Source organism: Rhopalosiphum maidis, chromosome 1, assembly GCF_003676215.2.
Source record: "Rhopalosiphum maidis isolate BTI-1 chromosome 1, ASM367621v3, whole genome shotgun sequence".
NCBI lineage: Eukaryota > Metazoa > Arthropoda > Insecta > Hemiptera > Aphididae > Rhopalosiphum > Rhopalosiphum maidis.
This window is the reverse complement of record NC_040877.1, coordinates 5,356,073-5,370,581: the sequence shown is the minus strand read 5'-3', so window position 1 is coordinate 5,370,581 and position 14,509 is coordinate 5,356,073. Positions and strand designations below refer to the sequence as shown.

The following is a 14,509-nucleotide window of genomic DNA, read 5'->3' as shown; positions in this document are numbered from 1 at the left end:
ATAGGTACCTAATCTCTAAAATATATTTAGTAAGTACTTACTTAATTTGTAAAACGTAAGTAGTAGGTAGTTGTAACTTAATATAAACATATTAATTAATATATTTATAATTTTATAGAAAATAGTTTCTATCTTAAGCTCCTGGGGGTTCCTAGGGGCCACGCCCCAAGCCTGTATTTATAAAATGTTATATATTGTTAAAAAAAAATACTATTAGCTATCATAGACACATACAATAAGTTATATAATTTATAAATTACGGAAATGGCAAGAATAATAAGGAAAGTTAAAACTAAGGCCCCCTAACCAAATTTCTGGAGACCTGGAATCGTCTCTACAATAAATTCAATTTTTTCCTCATTAGTATCTTACGTTCTTTTTTTAAAACTACTGTGACTTAACTATAGAATAACATTAATGTTAATTTTCTTTATTTAGATATAGATTACCTATTTTAATCTATATATTTGGCGCAGTTGTTCAATATTAATGTACCTACTATTAGTAAGTACCTACGTAGGTAATACTAATACATTAATATGGGTATGTATATGCATATTATAGTTTTTCATAATAATTAAATTAAAAAATAATAATTTTTATCAATATATTTTTAAGTAATCAGCGTGTATTATGATTATTAATTACACTTTGTGACCTGTGGGCTTAGCTTTATAAATTATAATCTACTTGTGTATAATTTTTATAAATCAATTTTAAATTGATTTAAACATATTTAAATTAATATAAAGATGATCATAATAATTACTGAATGTTGATATGGATAAATTTGAAATTATCGTACAAATCTCTGGTACCAAGCTTAATTATTGTGAGTTTATGATTATTATTAAGCGTGAATTAAAGAAATAGAAAACTTTGATGTAGAGGTGCTTATCTACAATAATTGCGTACTTAATAATATGATATAACCCTTGATAATTTATTTTTTATAGACATTCATAAACATTTATTGCATGTTGTAGTTTAAAATTAAATTGATACGATTAAATGATATCTACACATATATGGTTGCAGTAGATAGACGTTCAACAAGAATGGTAGGTACACAAAATTATATTTTTGCTAAATAAATACATTTACTTGAAAAATATTAAAGTTTTTGAAAGCAATTTTATGTCTTACTATTTTTATCATTAGTATTTCATAATTTTTGTAATGGTAGCGTACCTACATTTTTAATTTCATAAAGCAGAATATTTTTCTGAGATTTGTTTAAAAAATCGATCGAACGAGTAATAGTTATTTAATAATAAATTATTATAATAAATGTTTATAAATAAAGTTTAGAAAAATTAAGTAGGTAGTGGAAAACCACTAATTTTGTGTACCTATGCCTGTATTACTTATTTACTTCGTTCATATAAACTTGCTTATAACTACTTATTTGAAATTCGATTTTTGTATACTGAAATGAAAATGAGTATTTATTATTAAAATAATCACTCTGTATATTTATGGTGTTTGATTTTATGGTTAGGTTTAATGTATCATAGTAGGCACTTTATTACAAAATAAATAATTTTGTTTTATTCGTATACTTAGATGTAAATAAAGTAAATGTTATGTAAATATAGGTAATATTATTAATTATGCATAAGTATATATCAGGTGATATTTTTATCATGAACTATTCATTATTTCAACAATTATTAATAATTATTTTGAATATTTTTTTTTTTTATAGGTTGGTAATTAAAACTTATAAGTAATAAAAAAACAATTATTTTTTTATTATTTTTATTTTTATGATTATTTAAGTTTTTTACATTTTTGTACAACTTAAACGTAATACACGTTTAATTTTATATTCCAAAGCATAATATTATTTGGAGTATTTTTATAAACAAAAAACAAACACAAATTTCGTACGAGTACTTAATTTATGAGTAATTATAGATACTTATTTAAAATTCAGATACGCTGCAGGGTTATGAACCAACATTTAGCATTACATATACTTCTACGGCTCTAATCTACTCCGTTAATCAATTTTTAAATATCATTAAGTCATAAATTTTTAACGATAAAAAATAGCAATAAATATCATATTTTTGTGCTTTTATAACTATAATAATTATTTCAAAAAAAAAAATATTTTCAATAACGTTAACAGTTTTTGAAATATAATGATTATAAAAATAATAAATAAATCTATACAAATGTGAAATAATGGTTCTAGTACTAAAGTGAGTTTTTTTAACCAAATTAATAATAATAAATACATAGTTTTAAACATAATTAATTTAATCAGAGATACAATTTGGTGGACCCTAACGATTAAAACTAAATAATAGTGATCCTAACCTATACTTAACCTAACATAACCCTCTCATATTCAATTACCTATAATTTAGGTTAGGTTATGTTAGGACCTATAGTTATTTAAGGTCTTATATATTTTAATTTAAAAAAAATCGTGAATATGTAAAAACAAAATCACAAATAGCGTCTATTAACTTAAGTAATATATAGGTATATACGTATTGTTTTATTTATTTTTATGTGTGTGTAACGGACAACGTTGTAACAATTTAAAATTTTTAACTATGTATAATATTATGTTTGTTGATCTTCATTTGGGGACGAGGGTTGATTTATCTACCGATAAAACTTGTGAATAATAAGGAGTAAAAGTATGCAGCAGTAATAATTATTAGCTTAATATGGTGTTAATATGGTTTAATTTAAGTCAGTGATCATTTTCATTTTTTAATATCTGTCTGATTTAAAATAAGCTTAGTTTTAAGTGTATTATAGCTTAAATTTAAAGTATTAATTAATCAAATGAGTTTTAACTTAAATTGAAATATTTATAAGTATAGTAGATAAAAATAATTTATATTTGGGTATTATACATTTTTTATATAATTTAAGTTAATTTAAAATAGTACTTAATACTTATTTTTACCCCTTTCTAAAATGTAGGAATTAATAATGTTCTTAATTAATTTAAGTCAATTTAATCTTAACAGCAACAAATGTATTATACTAAATGAATATATGCTCAAATGAAAACTTCTTTAGTCTTAAACTATCCAAAATCTTAGGGTTGTATGGATGATTATAATATAGTTTAGATAATAACTATTCTTACATTGAATATTTAATCTTATAGTGTATATACAATGTATATATTAAACATATATAATAATAATACCTATACTTAAAAAAAAATACAATATTATTCATTTTAAAAAACTATAACATTCCATATACTATGAAGTTAAAGTTTTTAAAAATTATAATAAAAGTATTACAAGAATAAAGTAATTAATAAACGTTTAAAATGTATACACATAAATACATAATACATAATGTATACATTGCTCATTATTAAAATCTACGTTTTAGAAAAGTATAAAAATGAAAATACGTTCAAATAAAAAATACATCAACTTCAAACTAATCAACACCTTAAAATTTAATGTATGATGATAAGTAAAATTTGGAATACGTTTATACGTGTAAAATACATATAATACATTATTGTATTCTAACTATACTCACATTTAGAAATTTAAACTTATAGTATATTTTAAAAATACATAAAAATAGTGTACTTAAAAAAAAAAATTTTGTTCATTTTGAATTATTTGAAAACATTGGCTATGAAGTTAAAGATTTAAAAAAACTCGTGTGTGTGTTACCAGTACGCGCGCGGGAAGTTAAACTTCTTTTGAACGGTACTCACTGAGTGAGTGAAAAAGAAAGTAAGGCATGGATAGAATGGGGTAATGAGGATAATAAAGAAAGAAAAGAAATTATAATACGTAATATTATTATTATTATGTGATATTATGTATATGACGTACTGATACGCTTCGCACCGCCGCCCCGACGACCGTATGAAATCATCTCGGACGATCATTCCGTTTTTATCTAAATATTTATCTCATTAACATTATTGTTGAGTATTCTTTGTTTAATAACCCAACCAAAAATACTGTCGTTTAATGACACAACCCATGTTTACAAAATACAGCTACGATAATCCGCGGCTACGCACAACGACATGTCCATGTTTGCGTTCGTACGGCCGCCCGTTCGCTTTTTTTTTCCTCACTACCCTGCGTAAAGAAGTTTAACTTCAAAAATTATAACAAAAATATTACAATAATAAAGTGATAAACGTTTAAAATGTATATACACATAATACATAGTGCATACATTGTTCATTATTAAAATTTGAAAAAAAACCAAAAAATCAGAAGTGCTACGAGACCGATTAAAAATGAACAAACTTTGACCATATCATGTTTACTTCAACTTTACCCTCTAAAAATCTATCACACAGTTCAATCAAAGTTCAAAGTTCAAACTGTTATAGTTGAAATGCATTATATGCAATCAGATCGCGGTTAATTTGTATCATTATTATATTATAATAAACCGCGTTAATCTATTTTAAAACTACATACACAATGCAATATAGATACACATAAAAACAAAATCTTTTGAACTATTCATGAATTGTCTTGGTGGTGAAACTGTGGATAAGATTGATACTCTATTTGTACGTGTGGATTAGGCCTTAACGGGGATACCACAATAAAAAAAAACGCGCCATGTGTAATACCCCATGTTTTTAAACGGCATCTAATTATGTCGTCTAATGAGCTAAGGTGGTGAGGAAATTTGCACACAACTACTTGCTTAATACATTAAATAAAATGTACATTATTGTTCCTATAAAATATTATGTCTACCATACATTCTATAAGTACACGTTATTACTATTATATGATGTGCTGTGTTCTTTAGCATAAAATTAACATTAATAGCAAACAGGTGATTTAACTTTTCATTAAACAGTTGATTATACATTTTAAAACTTCATAACTAATAGAATTAATAATTTATATTATGTATACAGCTTTTATAGAATATTTGATCATAAATTATGAATAACAAAAATATAATAACATGTTTTAATAACACACAATATAATATGGTAATAATCTTTGTGTTGCAGGTTAGGTTTTCGTTATAAGTTCACAACGTTTGAAGTGTTATTGATTGTAATCTAGATAGGAGGTGTTAATATTTTACATTTTCATTGACTAAATAATAATTGTTTTTAAAAAATGGCCACATACGTAATAAATAATAATATGTAAGATTCGTAAATCTCACTAGAGTCCAAATAATATAATATATACTTTAATTTATGTATGCGGCGATATACGAGTACATAATATGTTAAAATTAGTGGGTATGATAAAATTATAGGATTGTAATAATCAAGTATTATGAACTCATTTATTTTTGTAAATTAGCAAAATACGAAAACAATAAATCATTTACGTGAATGTTTGTGCACACTTTATAAAAATCATGTGTATATAATTATTAAACATAAGACCATTGGTTATTTTGATTAAAAATCATTTTTGCATGTATCTGTACTAATATAATATAGTAACTTAAGCTAAAACTGAAATGACATGAATAAATTTACTAAAATATTAAATTCTACGTTTTAGAAAAGTATAAAAATGAAAATACGTTCAAATAAAAAATACATCAATTTCAAACTAACCAACACCTTAAAATTTAATGTATGATGATAAGTAAAATTTGGAATACGTTTATACGTGTAAAATACATATAATACATTATTGTATTCTAACTATACTCACATTAAGACATTTAAACTTATAGTATATTTTAAAAATACATAAAAATAGTGTACTTAAAAAAAAAAAATTTTGTTCATTTTGAATTATTTGAAAACATTGGCTATGAAGTTAAAGATTTAAAAAAATTATAACAAAAGTATTACAATAATAAAGTGATAAACGTTTAAAATGTATATACACATAATACATAGTGCATACATTGTTCATTATTAAAATTTGAAAAAAAACCAAAAAATCAGAAGTGCTACGAGACCGATTAAAAATGAAACACACTTTGACCATATCATGTTTACTTCAACTTTACCCTCTAAAAATCTATCACAAAGTTGTTTTTCTAGCATTTTTGCACCACATAAAACTATTGGTACACCAGTGCCAGGCTGTACCGAAGCACCGACAAAGTACAAGTTTTCAAATATTTTACATTTCAAACTGGGTCTGAACCATAAAACCTGAAATAATGAATGAGACAATCCCAGTATAGACCCTTTCCATAAATTAAATTCGTTTTGCCACGTTCTCGGATCATTTATTATCTCGTGTTCGATCAAATTTCTGAAGTTGGATATTTTTAATCTTTTTTCTATTGTTTCGATTATTTGTTCCCTAGCTCTCTTCACAAGTTGATCAAAATCAATATTTGGTACATTCGATATATGTCCCACTGGTACTAAAACTACGACCGTGTCTTTTCCTTCTGGTGCTGCTGTCGGATCGATACGACTAGGTACGTTAACGTAAAACGATGGTTCGTCGGGCAGCGTATGATCCTTGAATATTTGATCAAAACTTTGTTTATATTTTTCGGCCAAAAATATGTTGTGTACTTTCAATTCAGACACAATAGTTTTCATGGACCAATAAAACGATATCGAAGAAGAGGTAAGTTCTTTTTTGCCGAGTTTTTCAGCGTATGACGTTTTTGGCAACAGTTTGTTGTACGCATATATGAGATCTGCATTACAAATTACAATGTCACTATTTACTACATCGCCGTTTACCAATTTAATTCCTTTCGCCACTCCGTTGTCGTCGACTATTATTTCTTGTACGTCGGTGTTATAATTGAACTTGGCCCCATGTTCTACAGCAATGTTTTCCAGACTCTGTAAAACTTTGTTAAAACCTCCTTTCGGATACCAAATTTCTTCTGCTATTTCAGTGTACTGCAATAAAGTATAGGGTGCCAAACCATCATACGGTGACATTCTAAAAAACATAAACACTTTCTTAATTTTTTTTTCTTTAAGAAGTACAATTAATCAATATTTTTTTATTTACCCCAAGTACATTGTCTGGAATGAAAACGCCTTTCTCATGTAGTCGCTTTTGAAATATTTACAAACTCTGTTGTAAACAGTGTCCAATAAATGCAGTTGTATTACGTCCGGTATATGTTTCGGATTAAAAAAATCATACCAATGTTGGAAATCGGTCTTGAGTGCAACTTTGACGCTCCTTTGATAGTGTACATGAGTTTCCTTTAAATAACTCAAAAAATTAATTAATGTCGATTCACCATCACCTTCATATTTTTCCAAAGAACGAGATAATTTCGATATATCTGTGGTGAGTTCGAATGTTTCGCCGTCGTGAAAATATACGCTGTAATTAGAAGGACACTTTAGTAACTCTATATGATTTTTAATATCCTCTCCCAAATCTTCAAATGTTTCTTCAAATATCTTGGGCATCAAATATAATGATGGTCCTTGATCGAACCGATGTCCATTTTGATAAATGAGTGAACATCTTCCACCATTATATGCGTTCTTTTCATAAATTTCTACTTGAAATCCTTTTTTGCTAAGTCTAGCAGCTGCTGCTGTACCACCAACCCCAGCTCCGATGATGATAATTTTTACCACCATTTTGTCAATTATCTATAACATAATAAACATCAATATTAATACTATTTAGGAATATAATATAAAAATATTTAAAAAAAAATAATTATACAAATTAAAAAATATATATTTTATATTTGTGGTTAATAGAGGTAGAAATTTTATATTGTAGTTTCTGACTGACAGTATGTTTAGTTGCTGACTTGTAATTACATAGTTTGGCTTCGTTAGTATGCATTATAGGTTTTTAAATTCACTTACATATTGATTTTATAATAATGTTGTAGACGTTTATTTAAAGGATACCTATACAGACGTATTATAGTAACTAATAACTAGGAACTATCAACTCCCTGCTTGTTGTTGACCACCCGTAAAAACTTATTTATAATTACATTTAAGTATAAAGTATATGCTATAGTAATATATATTTTAGTTTGAATTTAGTTTATATTAGTTGTATATTTTGTTTAATTCAATAATGTTTTTGTTCAATTTAAAAGTAATAAATTCGTAAATGGAATTATTGAAATTAGATATTTTTAATAATCTGATGTCAACTAGTAATATCTATTTGTTTAAATAGTTTATAAATGGGACAAAGACCGAAGAATATACTCGTCGGTAGGTACTTTATTAATGCATAAAAAGACCTAAAAAGTTATTTATATATTTAGACTGAGGTTTATTAAGTGTTAACTTTTATTTACTTACTAGTATGTATAATTTAGTCTTATTCATTATTATTATTATTAATTGGTTTTTACATAATCCTCATTATTCTATTTTATTTATTAAATAATATAGCATACTGCTTGTAGTCATATATGTACACAGACTTCAATTTCTAGTAGGTCATAATATTTTTGGTTCTTTTTCTTAACTTGCAGCTGCTCTTAATTTAAGATGTTTAATAAATTATTAAATACGGTTGTACATTACTATAATTTTGTTATTATAATATTTATATACAAGAATGACAAATTTATAATTATAATGATATATAGGTATGTCTTTTACATTAATAATTGAATCTAAATCAACATATTATAAACTTATTTACTTATTTAATAGTTAGGTACTTTTAATTATTTTTTTCTTTTTATAATACTATTTATAAATTTATTTATTTATTTATTTTTGATTTACTAGACTATTTATTTTTTTTAAGCAATAAGATATTATCAGATAAAAATCTCACATACGGATAATAAACTTAATTAGAATTTAATTGGTATTTTAATGGGCGCATTCAAGTTGGGTTCGAGATAACATTTATGATAATGATAAACTATTAATTGATCCGTCTATAAAAACGATTATACGTGAAATTTACGAATATCAAACGATAATTTTCCTAGGTATCAATTTTAATAGTATTTTATTTATTTTAAGTATAATATATATGATATCTATCAACAGATTCCATTTATTTTTTCAACTACAACCTTTTGAATTTTGAATTTTTTTTTTTAAGAGGACGTTACATCCTCGTGCATGTTGCCTTCGTTTTACAAACGTATAATATGGTCAATTTTCGTTCAGTAGGATCAATTTTGTACGATTAGCTTAAATTTAATATTAGAGTGAAATGATCTATATTATAAAACTTTAAGGTGAGAACATTATCTGTGTTCTCTCGTCGGATTTTTATGGTATTTTAATTTTTAAGTGACTATGTAAAATGTTTATATTTAAAAATTCTCATAATTCATTTAAAAATTAAAATATCGTAAAAAGCCGACGAAAAAACAGATAATAAACAGCTTTTATACGTAACTCTAACTGATTAAATGCTGATAACTCGGCTAGTACTCAATTTATGATATAGACAATAGACGTTTGTAATAATTTAAAGTTTACAATTGTATCTTTCATTGCATGCATATTTTACAATATGATTCAATTAAAAATTATTAATTAGTGGTACAATTATTAAAATATAATAATGTTGGTACAGTTTTCGTGAATATGGAATAATTTTCATAATAATTACATGTTTATGATAATATATATGTTAATTTTGAAAATGAATTAAAATTTAGGTCCATATAGTGTAGACCGATGGATGATAGCCATTACAAGGAATTAAGTAAAAAATTAATATCATATAAAATTAATAAAAGTTGGAAACAGTAACTGTAACTACTAATTACTAACTAGTCCCAAATTCACAATAAATTTTATTTTTGTTCATGATTTTTTGACTAAAGTCATACGTTTTACCCGTTTCAAACGTTTTAATACCAAAATATATTTTTACTCGTAAATTAAAAAAAATGTTGCGAGTTATTTATTTTATTTTCAAAATACAATATGTTAGTAATAATTAATTTGTATTTAACAACATAATATAAATTACGGCTCTTTTATTTTGGAACTTGAAATTTAGGTACAAAATGTTAGAAAGTTCCCAAACACACCCGCCATCCGTCGAGTGCACGCCAATGTTTGTAACACTTTTCGATATAACATTTTATAATTTTATAAAAACATAGATAAAATAGTAATAATAAGAAGTGTAATTAATAAGAAATATTTTTTTTGTTCTGATTTAAGAAATTGTATTTAATGTTTAAAAATGTTATTAATACTTCGTGTGATAAAAAAATCGTTGTCAGGAAAATTGTATTATAAGTTTTTTTATTTATATTGCTATTGATAATCATAATTAATTTTTGTTAAAAACAAACCATATGATAAATAATCTTATATTTATTTAACTTTTATTTATTTATTAGGATGTACCCATAGTGTATATGTAGTATATAATAATATACGTTGTGGCGAAGAATATTCATATTTCTAATCTTTATGATCAATATCTTTTAAATTATACAAAAAAATAATTTGAATTGTTATTTTTAATTTAATTATATAATTACAGAAAATCTTAAGTTAATATGAAATATTTATTCATAAAAACTGTGTTTTCATTATAATATAGTTTTAAAGTGCTGTAAGGATTATTAAAACTATGAAGAATCTTTCTGTCTGATGTAAGAGTAATGGAGATGTGTGTTATTGGTTCTAAAGGTATTTTGTTGTTTCTGTTGATATTGTAGATGGTACAGACAAGCAGAGACTGATTTTTTTGTTTTTTAGGTTTATGATTGATAAATAAAGATCAGATTTTGCATAAAATGCATGTTGCTATTTTCAACATCATATGCATGAAGTAAACGAGTGCCCATTAATTGATTGATGAAATATCAAAATTGTATACTGCATATTTTTGCATATTTCAACAAAAAGCTGTTCAAATATACATCTAACGATCCAACAAGGTGTTGAAAAAATAACCTAGATTATATAGGTATAAATAATATCAAATATTTTACGTCTCAAAGAATGTTCGGACGATATAAATAAATTACTAAACTTCCATAGAAGTTGGTTGTACGAGTTTTATAGTAGATACGTGGCTTTATCTATTTCATTTTACTTTTGTTGATAAAATACCCGAAACAACATACATAGATATTAGGTACATTATTAAAACCACTGCTATACATTTATGCGAGACAACTTTTGTTAGTAAGAATTACGTTGTAGTCAAGTTAAGTGTAGTTTGAGTGCATTTTTTTGCTAAAAAATATTTTGTAATTTATCAATTAATTTTTAAACCGTTAAAATACCCAAAATTCAAAATTTTAAATTGGCATCAACTAGAAAATTAATTGAGCCATATAATATTTCTGGTGAGGTTTTCAAAATTTTAAATAATACATAAAAATAAACATGGAACATACTTTGATAAGTTATTGTTTTTCAAATTAACATACTACATTAAATCGTACTTACTTCTTTTTCATATCACCAATGAATACTATTTAATTTTAATACAATATTTTTTACAATGTATTACCTAATAATTCAAATTAGATTACAATTTAACAAATTGTATTTTTGTATTGCATATTTGCTATATTATACATCTTATACTTTTTGCTTATGAAAATTTAAATAATGTTAATAAATATAATAATTATTACTATGAAATTAAAATTTAATAAAAATTTTATTTTGTATGTTATACATTTTTTTCTTGCGTATTTTCACTTTTTTAAGTGCATGCCTGCATGCATATTTTACAATTTAAAATGCATATAAATTCAGTCTTTATTGATAAGTGATAACAAACTAATCCAATTAATTGTTTTAGTGAAAAAAAAACTTTTTGCATTTAAAAATATCATCATGTCTATAAAATATAATAATAAATTTAAAAAATTTAAAGTACCTTTGAATAATATTTTTAAATTACAATAAAATAAATATAATTATTATATACTTCGTTTAAATATATACTAATTTCTATGAAAAAAAACTTTATTTATTGTTTTTATATATTTTTAGATTGTTTAGTTACAGTATAAAATACTAAAGAGAAATCTTTTATTAAATCCTTAGCTATAAAAATTGAACATTTTATAATTTTTTAACTACAAAATTATAGCAAATATTCGTGATTTTAGAGAATTTTGTCTGATTTTGATTTATAAATTATTTATAAATAAAAATTATGCCTATGTATCTTACGGCAGTAAGAAGATTTTGAACGAAGACAATCCGTTAACCTAACTATTATTAAGTATATACTCGTATTGTAATATATTTAAATTACTACCATAGAAATGTATTTTAATATTATTATTGGTACCCACTGTTTTTCCCGAATCAAAATTCCCGAACGACTTTTTCCCGACTGATATTGTTCCTGAAATAAAAATTTTTAAAATTTTTATTATAACTAGGAGCTTTTCTATAGTGGCTAGATATGTTTTATAATTTGTCGATTTTAAAATATTTAATGATAACACTACAGCATTTATTATGCTATTATTAATTTTATTGACTAATTTTTATGTTTTATATGTATTATAATTTATCGCTTTTAATATCGATTTGGGTATAAGGTCATTCGGTAATTTCGATTCGGAAAAAAGGTTTCGGGTTTTCGGATAAAATACTGTTCGGGAAAAAGTTCATTCGGGAATTTTGAATCGGAAAAATAACCGGTAACCATTATTATAACAGCTTGTTAATTTTTTAAATTTTTCGAGTTTCTTCCAAATTAATTTTATCAAAATTTTTATGTAAAAATCAATAATTTAAAATGTCTATAAGTAGATTAAATAAGTTCATAATATTTTTGATATTATATCATGTATGAAAAATGCTGGTATAAATATTTAGTAGACATTTCAAATATTTACGGCTGTTTGTTTTTGAATTAATTACAAAATAAGAAAATCTCTTTTGTTAAAACTTACAGTTTTCCGTTATTTCCTAATTTTCTTTTCTAATTATTTTGAGAAGTACTGGGAATTTTAAATATGAATCTCAAAAGTACCGACTAGGTTCACTTTCCTACCAGAACATTTTTTAAAATTGTAAATTAAAGTTTTTTCTTTTGTCCAGATATATTACTGAATATTATTAATGTACGAACAAAAATTTAAGTTTTTAATTTACTATAAAATACAAAAAAGTAAGTCATTCCTGGTAGTAGGTTACCTAATGCGTTCTGTTTTTAATTTTTATCTTTTTTATAGTTTAAGTGCTTCCGTAGTCGAAAAATTACGTAATTCAATAACTCGAGTGCTTCCTCAATCTGCAGACAAAACTTTCAAGAGTAGGAACTAGGAATCAACGATCGACTATTAATTTAATAGTACAAAATAAATTAGTTCAAATATTATAAATCTAAGAATTTTATACAAATTTTTCACGACAACAACTGATCATAGTAATCATAATTATTATGTAGCAATGGTGGGGAGGATTTATTTTTAATTTCGATAATAACTATCGTGTAAATTAATACTATAATAGATAAAAATAATATTATACAAATTAGTACACTCACCCAAACTTAAAATGTGTAAAAGATCCAAGCCAAAATAATAAAATAAATTAATAAATGATAATTAGGTACTAGTTAATATTTTTGTTGTGTAATCCAGTTTATTTCTTCTCGGTGCTCCCGAGGTAATTAACTGGGACGAGTTCGAGCTACGTTAAGACGTAACCTATCTCTTTTTCTTGAGACGCACCACGCACTCAGGTATTAGTTTAATCTAGACGTATCCAAGTCAATAAATAAGGGCCACTTTGCGATGTAATCAGAATCTAGAATTTTAAAAGGATAAATTATTCACCGACAAAGCATGACTCATTATAATTATTAAAATTAAACTTTGATTTTCAAACGCGTGCCGATAAAAATTCCATCACATTTTTTTTATATTTAAACGGTCTTATCGCACTGATGGTGGTTAAAAAAAGAGTGTTGTAATAGTACTATCATTAATTTTAAAATACTATATTTACATAGTGGTCAAGTGAAGATAGACCTGACACCTAAATGTATATATATATATCAATGTACACTCAGTATAGTAATATACATGCAGTATACATTTACGGTATACCTACCAACATAATGTTTTCAGTTGTGACTTTTTTTCAAAGTAAGACATTTTTGGATTCTTTGGGGATAGTGGGATTGAGCTTTGTAAGCTCTACTGCTCTTTTTCAATGAACGACATTCATAATATGTAGGTACTCGACGATGGTTTTTTTTCTTTTAAAATTAATTACGAACAAAATGGACTTTAACATTACCATTGTTCAGTATAAGTGTATAACTATATGTGAGTATAGATGGTTAATTATCTACAACCGTGGATATGATTTATAAATCTTATCTTGTATATCTTAAACTGTGATAAAAGTAGTGTTATTGATATATTATGAAATAACAAATAATATGATCAAGTTTTAGGTGTTAATTTTAGTATGTCTTTCACTTTAATTATATAATAATTATTTACTCGTGGTGTTCTTTGGATTATGCAAAATATCCCTTAAACTTACTTTGAGATGATGTTTTTCAAAATGTCGAACGTGAAACCGTTGACAAAAAGAGGAAGATTATTTTTGGGCGAAAAGAGTTACGCCCTAAATAATAAAATACCAGAAGAAATAATATTG

General features: G+C 24.7%; 1 protein-coding gene across 1 annotated transcript; it reads right to left on the bottom strand.

Annotated features, from left to right (window-relative positions):
- Window positions 1–5,808: 5,808 nt before the first annotated feature.
- On the bottom strand, window positions 5,809–13,399 carry LOC113548062 (phytoene desaturase-like). The gene is made up of 3 exons (XM_026948720.1): window positions 13,383–13,399; window positions 6,945–7,546; window positions 5,809–6,872 (listed from the first exon to the last, which is right to left on the bottom strand). The coding sequence occupies exons 2-3, from the start codon at window positions 7,532–7,534 to the stop codon at window positions 5,873–5,875; spliced, it is 1,590 nt and encodes a 529-aa protein (XP_026804521.1). The 5' UTR covers window positions 7,535–7,546; window positions 13,383–13,399; the 3' UTR covers window positions 5,809–5,872.
- Window positions 13,400–14,509: the final 1,110 nt, after the last annotated feature.